This window comes from Mustelus asterias, chromosome 8 (assembly GCF_964213995.1).
Source record: "Mustelus asterias chromosome 8, sMusAst1.hap1.1, whole genome shotgun sequence".
Lineage (NCBI taxonomy): Eukaryota > Metazoa > Chordata > Chondrichthyes > Carcharhiniformes > Triakidae > Mustelus > Mustelus asterias.
Genome location: NC_135808.1, coordinates 137086806 through 137101364, shown reverse-complemented (window position 1 = coordinate 137101364; position 14559 = coordinate 137086806). Strand labels below are relative to the sequence as shown.

Sequence of the window (14559 nt, the reverse complement as noted above, 5' to 3'; positions counted from 1 at the left end):
GATGTCAGAAGTTACAGAGGGACATAGATAGGATGCAAGACTGGGCGGAGAAATGGCAGATGGACTTCAACCCAGATAAATGGGTCGTGGTCCATTTTGGTAGGTCAAATGGGATGAAGGAGTACAATAGAAAGGGAAAGACTCTTAGTACGGTAGAGGATCAGAAGGACCTTGGGGTCCGAGTCCATAGGACTCTAAAATCGGCCCCGCAGGTGGAGGAGGTGGTTAAGAAGGCGTATGGTGTGCCGGCCTTTATCAATCGAGGGATTGAGTTTAGGAGTCCGGGGATAATGATGCAGCTGTATAAGACCCTCGTCAGACCCCACTTGGAGTACTCTGCTCAGTTCTGGTCGCCTCACTATAGGAAGGATGTCGAAAAGATTGAAAGGGTGCAGAGGAGATTTACAAAGATGTTGCCTGGATTGAGTGGCATGCCTTATGAGGATCGGCTGAGGGAGCTCGGTCTTTTCTCCTTGGAGAGACGAAGGATGAGAGGAGACCTAATAGAGGTGTATAAGATGTTGAGAGGCATAGATCGGGTGGACTCTCAGAGGCTTTATCCAAGGGTGCAAATGTCTGCTACGAGAGGACACAGGTTTAAGGTGCTGGGGGGTAGGTACAGGGGAGATGTTAGGGGGAGGTTTTTCACCCAGAGGGTGGTGGGCGAGTGGAATCGGCTGCCGTCAGTGGTGGTGGAGGCAAACTCAATAGGGTCTTTTAAGAGACTCCTGGATGAGTACATGGAGCTTAATAGGATGAAGGGTTATAGGTAGGACTAGAAGGTAGGGATGTGTTTGGCACAACTTGTGGGCCGAAGGGCCTGTTTGTGCTGTAGTTTTTCTATGTTTACCCTCGAGGAGCAGTTAAGAGTAAACCACATTGCTGTGGATCTGGAGTCACATGTAGGCCAGACCGGGTAAAGACAGCAGATTTCCTTCCCGAAAAGACATTCGTGATCCAATCCAGATGGGTTTTTACAACAATCAATAATGGTTTCATGGTCATCGTTTGACTTTTAATTCCAGATTTTTATTCAATTCAAATTTCACCATCTGCAGTGGTGGGATTTGAACCCGGGTCCCCAGAACATTACCTTGGGTCTCTGGATTACTAGTCCAGTCACAATACCACTACACCAAATCACCTTGAAGCCTCTTAACATCCTCTTCATGGTGCATATTTTCACCAAGTTTCATGTTATCAGCAAATTTGGAAGTATTGCCCTTGCTTCCCTCATCCAAATCATTGATGTATATTGTGAATAGCTGGGGCCCAAGCACTGAGCGCACTACTCACTGCCTGCCACTTTGTAAAAGACCCACTTATTCCCAGTCTGTTTCCTGTCTGCTAACCAGCTCTCAATCCATGTCAATATATTACTTCCAATCCCATGTGTTTTAATTTTGCACACTATTTTTTTTAAATATCTAAACCGGGAAGTGGTCGCGCAGGGAGGTCTGGGAGAGAGAGATTTTTAAAAAGTTACTCACCTCAGTGAATCGGCCTCATTGCTTCTTGGAAGTACAGCAGAGAGGGAGAGATTCGCGAGAGGTAAGCGCTTTTATTTTTTAACTTACTTTTTCGCGGGTTTTTTAAAAAAATATCTAAACCCGGAAGTGGTCGCGCAGGGAGATCTGGGAGAGAGATTTTTTTTTTTCCCCAATAAATTGGAACAGAGAGGAATCCCGATACTCTACACTTGTAGAGTATCCCACCCTCCCTCCTCCTCTAACCTAAAAAAAAAGACCCAGTGAGAGCAGGGCTTTGGAGAAAACAGGAGGAGGAAAGGTAAGTTTAAAATTTTCATTCACTTTTTTTTTCCTGTGTGTTTAAAAGGGCAATTATGAGTGTGAGGCCAGTATGTTGTTCCCAATGTAGGATGTGGGAGGTCCTGGAGGCTCCTAGCCTCCCGGATGACCATATCTGTGCTGGGTGTGTTGAGCTGCGGTTCCTAAGGGACCATATTAGGGAACTGGAATTGCAGCTCGAGGACCTTCGCCGGGTTAGGGATAGTGAGGAGGTCATTGACAGGAGCTATCGGCAGGTGGTCACACCGGGACCACGGGAGGAGGGTAACTGGGTAACAGTGAGGAAGGAGAAAGCTCGGTTGATGGTGAGCACCCCGGTGGATGTGCCCCTTAATAATAAGTACTCCTGTCTGAGTACTACTGGGGAGGACAGCCCACCTGGGGGAAGCAGCGGTGGCAGTGTCTCTGGAGCTGAGCCTGGCCCAGTAGTGCAAAAGGGTAAGGAAAGGAGGGTAGTGCTAATTGGGGACTCTACGGTGAGGGGGTCAGATAGGCGTTTTTGCGGACACAGACGGGACTCTCGGATGGTGGTTTGCCTCCCTGGTGCAGGGGTCCGGGATGTCTCTGGTCGAGTCCCAGAAATCCTGAAGGGGGAGGGAGAGGAGCCGAAGGTCGTGATGCATATAGGTACTGCTGACATAGGTAGGAAGAGGGAAGGGGTCATGAAAAGAGAATATAGGGAGTTAGGTAGACAGCTGAGAAAGAGGAATGCAAAGGTAGTAATCTCGGGATTGCTGCCTGTGCCGCGGGAGAGTGAGAACAGGAATCGGTGGAGAATGAATGCGTGGCTGAGGGACTGGAGCAAGGGACAAGGATTTGGGTACTTGGATCATTGGGACCTCTTTAGGGGCAGGTGTGACCTGTTTAAAAAAGACGGGTGGCACTTGAATCCCAGGGGGACCAATATCCTGGCGGGAAGGTTGGCTAAGGCTACTGGAGAGACTTTAAACTAGAAAGGTTGGGGGGAGGGAATCGAAATGAGGGGACTGAGAGCGAGGAGGTTAGCTCGCAAATAGATAAGGAATGTAGACAGGGTAAGAGGGAGGTTAGACGAGTGATGGAGAAGGGAAGTGCTCAGGCTGAAGGTCTGAGATGTGTCTATTTTAATGCCAGGAGTGTAGTGAATAAAGTGGATGCGCTTAGAGCGTGGATTGCTGCTTCGAATTGTGATGTGGTGGCCATTACGGAGACTTGGATGTCTCAGGGACAGGACTGGGTGCTTCAGGTGCCGGGTTTTAGATGTTTCAGGAAGGACAGGGAGGGAGGCAAGAGAGGGGGGGGGTGGCACTGTTGATCAGGGATAGTGTCACGGCTGTAGAGAAGGTGGACGCCGTGGAGGGATTGACTACGGAGTCTCTGTGGGTGGAGGTTAGGAACAGGAAGGGGTCGGTAACTTTGCTGGGTGTTTTCTATAGGCCGCCCAATAGTAACAGAGATGTTGAGGAGCAGATGGGGAAACAGATCCTGGAGAGATGTAGGAATAACAGAGTTGTCGTGATGGGAGATTTTAATTTCCCAAACATAGATTGGAATATCCCTAGGGCTAGGGGTTTGGATGGAGAGGAGTTTGTTAGGTGTGTCCAGGAGAGTTTCCTGACACAGTATGTGGATAAGCCTACTAGAGGAGAGGCTGTACTTGATCTGGTGCTGGCTAATGAACCTGGACAGGTGGAGGATCTCTCGGTGGGTGAGCATCTTGGGGATAGCGATCATAATTCTATCTCCTTCACGATAGCATTGGAAAGAGATAGGATCAGGCAGGCTAGGAAAGTGTTTCTCTGGAGTAAAGGGAAATACAGTGTCATCAGGGAGGAAATTAGACGGGTAAATTGGAAGGAGGCATTCTTGGGGAAAAGTACCGAAGGAAAGTGGAGGATTTTCAAGGAATGTTTGTCTGGAGCTCTGCATGACAACGTTCCGATGAGACAGGGGGGTGTTGGTAGGGTACGGGAACCGTGGTGCACGAAGGTTGTGATGAACCTGGTGAATAAGAAAAGAGAAAGTGAGAGGGCATGGGATCCAAGGGGCTGTTGCCTTGTGGATCCAGAACTGGCTTGCCTGCAGAAGGCAGAGAGTGGCTGTGGAGGGGTCTTTCTCTGCATGGAGGTCAGTGACCAGTGGAGTGCCCCAGGGATCTGTTCTGGGACCCTTGCTGTTTGTCATTTTCATAAATGACCTGGATGAAGAAGTGGAGGGATGGGTTGGTAAGTTTGCTGACGACACCAAGGTAGGTGGTGTTGTGGATAGTTTGGAGGGATGTCAGAAGTTGCAGCGAGACATAGATAGAATGCAAGACTGGGCGGAGAAGTGGCAGATGGACTTCAACCCGGATAAGTGTGTCGTGATCCATTTTGGCAGATCCAATGGGATGAAGCAGCAGTATAATATGAAGGGTACCATTCTTAGCAGTGTAGAGGATCAGAAGGACCTTGGGGCCTGGGTCCATAGGACTCTTAAATCGGCCTCGCAGGTGGAGGATGCGGTCAAGAAGGCGTACGGCGTACTAGCCTTCATTAATCGAGGGATTGAGTTTAGGAGTCGGGAGATAATGCTGCAGCTTTATAGGACCCTGGTTAGACCCCACTTGGAGTACTGCGCGCAGTTCTGGTCACCTCATTACAGGAAAGATGTTGAAGCCATTGAAAGGGTGCAGAGGAGATTTACAAGGATGTTGCCTGGATTGGGGGGCATGCCTTATGAGGATAGGTTGAGGGAGCTTGGTCTCTTCTCCCTGGAGAGACGAAGGATGAGAGGTGACCTGATAGAGGTTTACAAGATGTTGAGAGGTCTGGATAGGGTAGACTCTCAGAGGCTATTTCCAAGGGCTGAAATGGTTGCTACGAGAGGACACAGGTTTAAGGTGCTGGGGGGTAGGTACAGAGGAGATGTCAGGGGTAAGTTTTTCACTCAGAGGGTGGTGGGTGAGTGGAATCGGCTGACGTCGGTGGTGGTGGAGGCAAACTCGTTGGGGTCTTTTAAGAGACTTCTGGATGAGTACATGGGATTTAATGGGATTGAGGGCTATAGATAGGCCTAGAGGTAGGGATATGATCAGCGCAACTTGTGGGCCGAAGGGCCTGTTTGTGCTGTGGCTTTCTATGTTCTATGTTCTATGTAACCCCTTATGTGGGAATTTATCAAAAGCTTTCTGAAAATCCAAAACACCACTGGTTCACCCTTATCTATTTTACCAATTACATCCTCAGAAAACTCCAGTAGGTTTGTCAAACATGATTTCCTTTTCATAAATCCATGTTGACTTTGTCTAATACCGTTGATATTTTCCAAGTGTCCTGTTATCACATCCTTTATGAGGGGAGAGAAGTAAGTCTGTTTTTACACCCAGTGACCTGTGATCTGGGTGGTGAATGCAGATTTAATAATTTTTAAAGAGATTTGGATAAATAACTGAAGAGAAAATAACCAGGGCAATGGGGAAAAGAATAGGGAGAGTGGGTGTTAATAGTTTTCAGGTGGTGGGGACTTGCTTTGTTTTCAAATATAGGGGCAGCTGAAACTGTTCACCTTGCTGTGGAGGTGCACGATATTTATCTCTACAATTCAAATTTGTAAATGTATAAAAACTTCTGAGTGTTCTGGCCTTCACGAACGGGTTATCTGAGTGAGGGGAGGCAATGGCCCAGTGGTATTATCGCTAGATTATTAATCCAGAAACTCCACTAATGTTCTGGGGACCAGAGTTCGAATCCTGCCACGGCAGATGGTGGAATCTGAATTCACTAAAAATCATCTGGAATAAAGAATCTACTGATGACCATGAAGCCATTGTCGATTGTCGGAAAAACCCATCTGCTTCACTAATGTCCTTTAGGGAAGGAAATAGAACATAGAACAGTACAGCACAGAACAGGCCCTTCAGCCCACGATGTTGTGCCGAGCTTTGTCTGAAACCCAGATCAAGCTATTTCCTCCCTATCATCCCGAAGTACTCCATGTGCCTATCCAATAGCTTCTTAAATGTTCCTAAAGTTTCTGACTCCACTATCCCCACAGGCAGTCCATTCCACACCCCAACCACTCTCTGAGTAAAAAAAAAACCTACCTTGGACATCCTTCCTATATCTCCCACCATGAACCATAGAAATCATAGAAACCCTTCAGTACAGAAAGAGGCCATTCGGCCCATCGAGTCTGCACCGACCACAATCCCACCCAGGCCCTATCCCCATATCCCTACATATTTTACCCGCTAATCCCTCTAATCTACACATCCCAGGACACTAAGGGGCAATTTTAGCATGGCCAATCAACCTAACCCGCACATCTTTGGACTGTGGGAGGAAACCCACGCAGACACGAGGAGAATGTGCAAACTCCACACAGACAGTGACCCAAGCCGGGAATCGAACCCAGGTCCCTGGAGCTGTGAAGCAGCAGTGCTAACCACTGTGCTACCGTGCCGCCCACGGTCCACCCTATAGCTATGCCCCCTAGTTACCGGTCCACCCTATAGCTATGCCCCCTAGTTACCGCTCCATTCACCCGAGGAAATAGTCTTTGAACGTTCACTCTATCTATCCCCCTCATCATCTTATAAACCTCTATCAAGTCTCCTCTCAACCTCCTCCGCTCCAAAGAGAAAAGCCCAAGTTCCCTCAACCTTTCCTCATAAGACCTACTCTCCAAACCAGGCAGCATCCTGGTAAATCTCCTTTGCACTCTTTCCAGTGTCTCCACATCCTTCTTGTAGTGAGGTGACCAGAACTGCACACAATATTCCAAATGTGGTCTCACCAAGGTCCTGTACAGTTGCAGCATAACCCCACGGCTCTTAAACTCAAACCCTCTGTTAATGAACGCCAACACACTATAGGCCTTCTTCACGGCTCTACCCACTTGAGTGGCAACCTTCAGAGATCTATGGATATGAATCCCAAGATCTCTCTGTTCCTCCACATTCTTCAGAACCCTACCTTTGACCCTGTAATCGACATTTAAATTTGTCCTACCAAAATGAATCACCTCGCATTTGTCAGGGTTAAACTCCATTTGCCATTTTTCAGCCCAGCTCTGCATCCTATCTATATCTCTTTGCAGCCTACAACAGCCCTCCACATCATCCACTACTCCACCAATCTTGGTGTCATCAGCAAATTTACTGATCCACCCTTCAGCCCCCTCCTCCAAGTCATTTATAAAAATGACAAAGAGCAGAGGACCAAGCACTGATCCCTGTGGCACTCCGCTGGTAACCGGTTTCCAGTCCGAAAACTTTCCATCCACCACCACCCTCTGTCTTCTGTTAGATAGCCAGTTACCTATCCAATCGGCCAAACTTCCCTCTATCCCACACATCCTTACTTTCTACATAAGCCGACCGTGGGGGACTTTATCAAACGCCTTACTAAAATCCATGTATATGACATCAACTGCACTACCTTCATCTTCACTTCACTTCACTTAGTTACCTCCTCAAAAAATTCTATCAAATTTGTGAGGCAAGACTTGCCCTTCACAAATCAGTGCTGACTATCCCGGATTAAGCTGCATCTTTCTAAATGGTCATAAATCCTATCCCTAAGGACCTTTTCCATCAACTTACTGACCACTGAAGTAAGACTAACCGACCTATAATTACCAGGGTCATTTCTATTCCCTTTCTTAAACAGAGGAACCACATTCGCCATTCTCCAGTCCTCTGGCACCACCCCCGTGGACAGTGAGGACGCAAAGATCAAAACCAAAGGCTCTGCTATCTCATCCCTTGCCTCCCATTTGACTCCCAAATCTGCCGTCCTTACCCGGTCTGGCCTACATGTGACTCCAGAGCCACAGCAATGTGGTTGACTCTCAACTGCCCTCTGAAAAGGCTGAGTGAGACACTGAGTTCAAGGGCAACTGGGGATGGGCCCTGAGTGCTGGCCAGCCAGCGACACCCATGTCCCACGAATGAATTAAAAAAACTGAATAGATAGCTATTTGAAAGAGGCAAAATAGACACTAGCCTCCCTGTGTGGTCAGATTCGAAACAGGAGTGGGATTGAAATAGGTGACTGCTGACAGTTTGGGAAGTATTGGTGCGGCTCAGCGTCCTGTTTCAGTGCTGGAACATTCTGTGTATCTGGCATCTGTTGTTTTTCTTGGCACCATTAGCTCAGCAACTTTGCTGGTTCAAGGACTCTTTGTTGAACGTGTTGCTTGTCAAACTGCAACTGCCTCAAACAATTAGTAAATAGTTATTTCATTGACATCAGGCCTTTCTGACCTCAGGATATCCCAAAGTGCTTTACAGCCAGTGCTTTTGAAATATTGTTGTAATGTAGGAAAGTCTGTGGGATCTTCATCCATCTGAGAGTGCCGATGGGCCTCATTTTAATGTCTCGTTGAAAGACAGCACCGCAGACAGTGCAGCACTCCCCCATGTTGTTCATGTGCCTGATACCAGACTCCCAACTCAACTGCTCCACAAGGAACAAGGATGAGACTCGTAGTGGGACAGCAGAAGTGCTTTAGTAGTGATGTCAAAGCATCCCTGAAGAGGTCCCCGGAGTCTTTCCGACTGGCAGGAGACCCTGGATTGTGGCCGGACAAAATGGAGAATGCTCATTCGAAAAAAGCACTGAGCACGTCAAATGAATTCAGCTGCAGAGACAAAGCCAAGATGTCTGAGGGAGCTCACAAAGCTCCCAACAACTCATCCATGCATTCAATCATGGCTGATAAGTTTCTCGACCCCATTCTTCCACCTTTTCTCCGCAACCTTTGATCCCCCTACCAATTAAGAACCCATCTATTTCTGTCGTAAATACACTCAATGACCTGCCCTCCAGATTCATGCCCTCTGGCTGAAGAAATTCCTCTTCATCTCGCTTCTCAAGGCTGTGCCTCAGTTATCGACCCTTCTGTCAGTGGAAATGATTTCTTGTCCAAGATCAACATTTTAAAATAAATTAAACCACAATTGATATTTCATTTAAAAATTAAATGAAGTGATGTGAAAAAATGTGACTAAAATCTTCCACCTCCTCATTGTCATGATGTCTGTACTTTACAATTTGCATCTCCATTCCCAGTAACTGATACATCATTGCTGGAAGTCTAATTTAAAACCCAAAACCTTTCCTTCCTTTCTGCAGAGTTGTGCGATTAATGGAATTGACCTCACTTCCACCAAAACAGACACAGAAGAGAAAGCGGGTTTCAGTCCGGAAACGACCCAGACTCAAGGACCTGATTAATGTGCCAAAAGCACCGACCCAAAGGTAAGATGACACAGCACAGAATGAGACCATTCTGACCATCATGCCTGTACTGGCTCTTTGTAGGAGCTACCCAATTAGTCCCACCCCCCTGCTCTTTAGCCCCCAGTCCTGAAATTATTGTTTTTATCCAGTATTCCAGTATTGCCTTTTGAAAGTTATTATTGAATCTGCTTCCACCGCCCTTTCAGGCAGCACATTCCAGATCACCAAAAACTCACTGTATAGAAAGAAAAATCCGTACCTCCCATACTTGTGTAATGAATACAAAATGTAATGTTTGATTCCTCTGCTATGTTGTTAACAAATGTAATATCACGTTGGTATGGAATCTGTCACAGGCTTGAGAAGATTTAGGCTCCCCAGCTCCGAAGCCCAGCAGAGTTTCTCAGCCGAACTGGGTTCTGTTAGCTAACGGTGGACTGTTTATTCACAGCTGCTCAGTGCACACACCAGGACATCTTTTACCAACACACCCCAGCAGTGTCCAAGCATACTGTGATCACGCTTACCCCTGCACCCGTTACCTGTTCTGAGTGCAATGATGTCCTTGCAAGCCGCTGGGGTGAATCAACACCATTTTGGGAACAATGAGGGGGACGGTTAAATTCTGGTTTCTTCAGCAGACGCCACATCCCGAGAACGTAGATAGAAATGTAATCCTGGAGAGTTTGCAGCTCAGTCCTTTGACAGAAGATAGAAAAATTGTTTTCCAAAATTTTTTTTGTCTCTTATCTGTTGTAGATTAATTAATAGATTATGCAGGGCAGGCAGCACAGAAACAGGCCATTCGGCCCAACTAACCCTGCTGGTGTTTATTCTCCACTTGATTCCCCTCCCACCCACTCTTGATCTCACTCTGTCAGTGTAAGCTCGTCAGAAGCTATAATGTGTGATCTAAAAAGATATCCTACAGCGCAGAATCCACTGAAAGCTCATTTCCACCCTCCCCCTTATTAAACTAAATTGTATTTAGAAGGCAGGGGTAAATATAATCTTGCAAATTATAAAATGGTGGTGTTTGGTAATGGATACATCCCTAAAATTACTCATTTTGAAACACATTTTAACCAGTAATTTTCATTTAATTTTTCCATTGAACAAATTGGATGTTGTGCATTGTGAAGCACAGATACATCACTGCAGTTACAGCACAGAGCAGAATGCTCAGTTGATTTATTTTCCTATTTGCTCCCCATTCCTGATTCGCTGTGTTTAGTCAACAGCTCCATTATCCTGGTTTTTGCGATTATTAAGATGGTAGAAGGTGAACTGGCTTTTCCGATTCTTCTTTCATTTTGTGAAACTCAGTAATCATCCAGCACACAGACTGATCCAACAAGCAGCAATTAACTGGATGTACAGTCACCACTGCTCTCACCATCTCCACTGATCGCAGACAGTGACTGGAATTGTGAAAAGTGCCATCCGCAGTGACTCCAGCAGACACATCAAACAATGTTAAAGATGCTGACTGGGAGCAGCTGATTACAGAATCTCTTCCCTGCTCAAAAACTCCTGGCTCTGTTTGTAATGAGATTTAGCCCATTGATTGTAGTCAGGAATGCTGTACTATCCTCATGGAGCCCGGCTCCATATCTCCATTGTTTAAGCTCATGAATTAGTGAGCAAACAAAAAACAACTTTCTAGAGCAAAGAGGAAAATAGCCAAATGCCTCTGGAGGAAAATAAATGGCTCGGGAATCGAGCATGAATAATTAAAGTATAACTTTAATGGCTCGTGTAATTATCGCAAGCAGAAGGGGGTCATTAACTAGATTATAGATGGGTTATTTAGAAAGTCAAACTGATAAAATAACTTTTCGAAGGATTCATGATCACTCGTCAGGAAACCTTATTTAAAGAAGGATCTTTGAAGGAAACAATTAAGACTATTTTGTAAACAGATGGTTCTCAAAGGATTGAGGAGCAGATACAAGAGTTTGTACCTGTACTATACAAACTAAGCTGTTTTAAAGGAGCATTGCCTTCACAAGGTAACGGAGAGCTTGAAACAGTCTCACCTGAGGAAGGAGCAGCGCTCCGCAAGCTCGTGATTCCAAATAAACCTGTTGGACTTAAAGCTGGTATTGTAAGACTTCTTACTGTGCCCACCCCAGTCCAACACCGGCATCTCTACATCATGGAGAACTTGAAAGATATTGAAACTAAAACGATGCATTCTGCATGTGGTATAGCCCCATCAGTTTTGCTTTTCTGTTCCTTTTTCTTTCATGGAATGTAGGCGTTGCTGGCTGGGCATTTATTGCCTGTCCCTAATTCCCTTGCACTGAGTGTCTTGCTCGGCCATTTCAGAGGAGCAATGAAGAGGCATACAGCACAGCACGAAGCCCTTTGGCCCATTGTGTGAAATTGCTGAGAGGATGTTCCTCCTCATGGGAGAATCTAGAAGAGTCTTGCTGGAATGGTGATCGTGAAACTATTATTGGTTATTGTAAAAATCCATCTGCTTCACTAATATCCTATAGGAAAGGAAACCTGGTCAGGAGTCACATGTAGATCATGAGGATTAGCCTGGGCTTCTAGATTACTAGTCCAGCGACATTACCCTAATGCCGCCAGCACCATCCCCCACCCCCGAATATGAATCTGCTGGATAGGAATACATTCTGTTCTGTATACTCCTCCATCGGGTTTCTCATGCTAACCGAAGCATGTTGGTGTACACTTGGGAAGGAAGGTGATTGTTGCAACATAGAACCTGACCCTCACCCAGGGGAAAAATGTCCTTCACTCAAAAGGTGGGGAGGTGTCATATCATGGATTCATTGACTGCATATAAGGAGGCCATTTGACCCATTGGATACATTTCAGCTTTCTGTAGAAGAATCTAATCAGTCCCACTCCCCCACTCTACCCTGTAAGTCTACAAGTTTATTTCCTTCAATTGCCCATCCAATTCCCTTTTGAAATCGTTGATTGTTTCAGCTTCCACCAGCCTCTTGGGCAGCCAGTTCCAGGTCACCACCATTTACTGCGTAACCCTCACGTTCCCACTGCATCTTGTCCAAAACCTTAAATCTAAATCCCTAATCCTTGTATCATCAACAAATGGGAACAGCTTTTCATAGAATCATAGAAACCCGACAGTACAGAAAGAGGCCATTCGGCCCATCGAGTCTGCACCGACCACAATCCCACCCAGGCCCAACCCCCATATCCCTACATATTTACCCACTAATCCCTCTAACCTACACATCTCAGGACACTAAGGGCAATTTTTAGCATGGCCAATCAACCTAACCCGCACATCTTTGGACTTTTCTTTGATAGACTTAGATAAGGTCGACATAATCTTGTACACCTCCATCAAATCTCTCCTCAATCTCTTGCACTCCAAGGAGAACAGCCCCTGCTTCTCCAACCCTAACCTTGTTGCTAAGATCCCCTCACCCCGGAACCATTCTGGTAAATCTCCTCTGCACCCTTTCAAGAGCCCTCGCATCCTTCCTGAAGTGTGGTGACCAGAACTGGATGCAATGTGGCCTAACGAAATCTTTAAAAATTCAGAGAATTTTTCTGCCTTTGTCCTCAATGTGTTGGTTGAACTTTCACCATCTGCCGTGGTGGGATTTGAACCCGGGTCCCCAGATCTTGCTCTGGGTCTGGTTTACCAGTCCGATAACGCTACCATTACGCCATTGCCTCCCAAATGAATTCTGTGCAGCCTAATGGAACCTAAGCAAACTTTTCATTTCTTGGCTGGAATGTCCACAATGCCTATGCCAGGTAAATGGAGCTGACACCAATGTAACTGGGGAGGACCGTAACATCATAAATAGGAGTAGGCCATTCAGCCTCTCGAGTCTGCTCCACCATTCAATAAAATCATGGTTCGTCTGATTGTGGCCTCAACTCAATTTTCCTGCCTGCCCAGCATAACCTTTGACTCAGCTTTGTATAAATTCACGGATCCAGCCTCTGCTGCTCCCTATGAAACAGAATTCCAAAGACTAGCAGCCCTCAGAGAGAAGAAACTGCTCTTCGCCTCCATCTTAAATCGGCAACCCTTTATTTAAAAAATGTGCCCCCTAGTTCTAGATTCTCCCATGAGGAGGAACATCCTCTCGGCAATTTCACACAATGGACCAGATCATGTAGAGCCAAGCCTGCTCAGAATCTTATGTTTCAATAAGATCATCACTCATCTTCGAAACTGAGAATGAGACTGGGTATAAACAACCTCATGGTGTTTTAGTGTGCAAAGACTCTCAATTACTGTTAGTTTGCATCTTCCTGTGCTGTTTCAGCTCACATCCTGCGGTGCCACCATCTGAAGTCTTTGACCAGCCACAACCTCACGGTCCAAAGAAAATAGAATTTCACATCTCTGTCGACGTTAACAGCTTCTTGGAGGGAGGAGGGGAGCAGCGACCAGGTAGGTTTTGGTGGATTCGGTATGAACTCCTGTGTCGGCTGTTTAAAACCCTTTCCCAGTTATTAAAAAATTATCTTTTTTTCAAAGCTTTTTGCAAGAATTTGATGAATTGCTGATGTGTAACTGGCACATTGCCTGATATAAATGTGAAGAAAGATTCTCCCATCAAAGAAGACCAGCTTCAATCTCCAAACCATCGGCTGTCTCAGCTTTAGACCATCTGCTGGTGAATCCCTCATTCATAACTTTGTCACGTCTAATCAACCCTTCAATAAAACGACTGGAAGCATCAATTCTCATCAAAAGATTTGTGGAGTGTTGTGTCGTACAACTAGAGAGAGTCAGGCAGTGAAGGATACTATATAAATCCTAATAAATTTTAACTTTCAAAGACACATTGCATGTCATACAGCAGCAGGAGCTCCTCTTTCATATATACTCACACCTGAGCACAGGTGAATCTCCAAATAATACACCACCTGAATACAATTAATATCTAACTGATATCTAGTTCACACTGTTGATTAAATATAATCTCTCCTTTAAGATAGTGAGAATTATAACAGGAGAGATACATTAGCTCCCAGTCTGGCAATATCTCAATTTTAAAACTTTTATCTTCACTTTTGTATCTTCCACAGTCTCACCCAGTCACTAACTCTGCAATCTCCTCCAGCCCTACGACCCTTTTCAGATCCCTGCCTCCTTCCAATTGTCAATCTAAAGTCACCACTAATGACTGGACCTTCAGCTGCCTCGGGTTCCCAGCTTCTGGAATCCTCTCCCTAAATCTCCCTAGGTCTCTACTCTTTTGAAATGCTCCTTAAGATGCACTTTGTTAAAGGTTATAAAGGTTATTTATTTATTAGTCACAAGTAAGGCTTACATTAACACTGCAATGAAGTTACTGTGAAATTCCCCTACTTATCCAAACTTTTGGTCAACTACCCCAATACCTCCTTGTGTTGCTCAGTGTCTGATTTACAGCAATGTGAAGCATCTTGGAATGTTTTACTACTTTTAAGGCAATGCAAGTTGTTAAGCAGTTAGTTATAAGTCCCAGTCGCATTCTAGATGGAAGATACTGTAAGCAAATTGGAGGCTTCAATATGAGGCCATTGACTGTGATTTG

At 45.7% G+C, this 14559-nt stretch overlaps 1 protein-coding gene across 2 annotated transcripts in view; it reads left to right on the top strand.

Moving 5' to 3' along the window:
* The window catches only part of rnpc3 (RNA-binding region (RNP1, RRM) containing 3), a 59119-nt gene that overhangs the window by 37602 nt on the left and 6958 nt on the right, over nt 1-14559 (top strand). For both annotated transcript variants that reach the window (XM_078219037.1, XM_078219038.1), the window contains exons 9-10: nt 8906-9031; nt 13300-13427. In XM_078219037.1, the coding sequence (XP_078075163.1) occupies nt 8906-9031; nt 13300-13427 (254 nt within the window). The remainder of the gene's footprint in view (nt 1-8905; nt 9032-13299; nt 13428-14559) is intronic.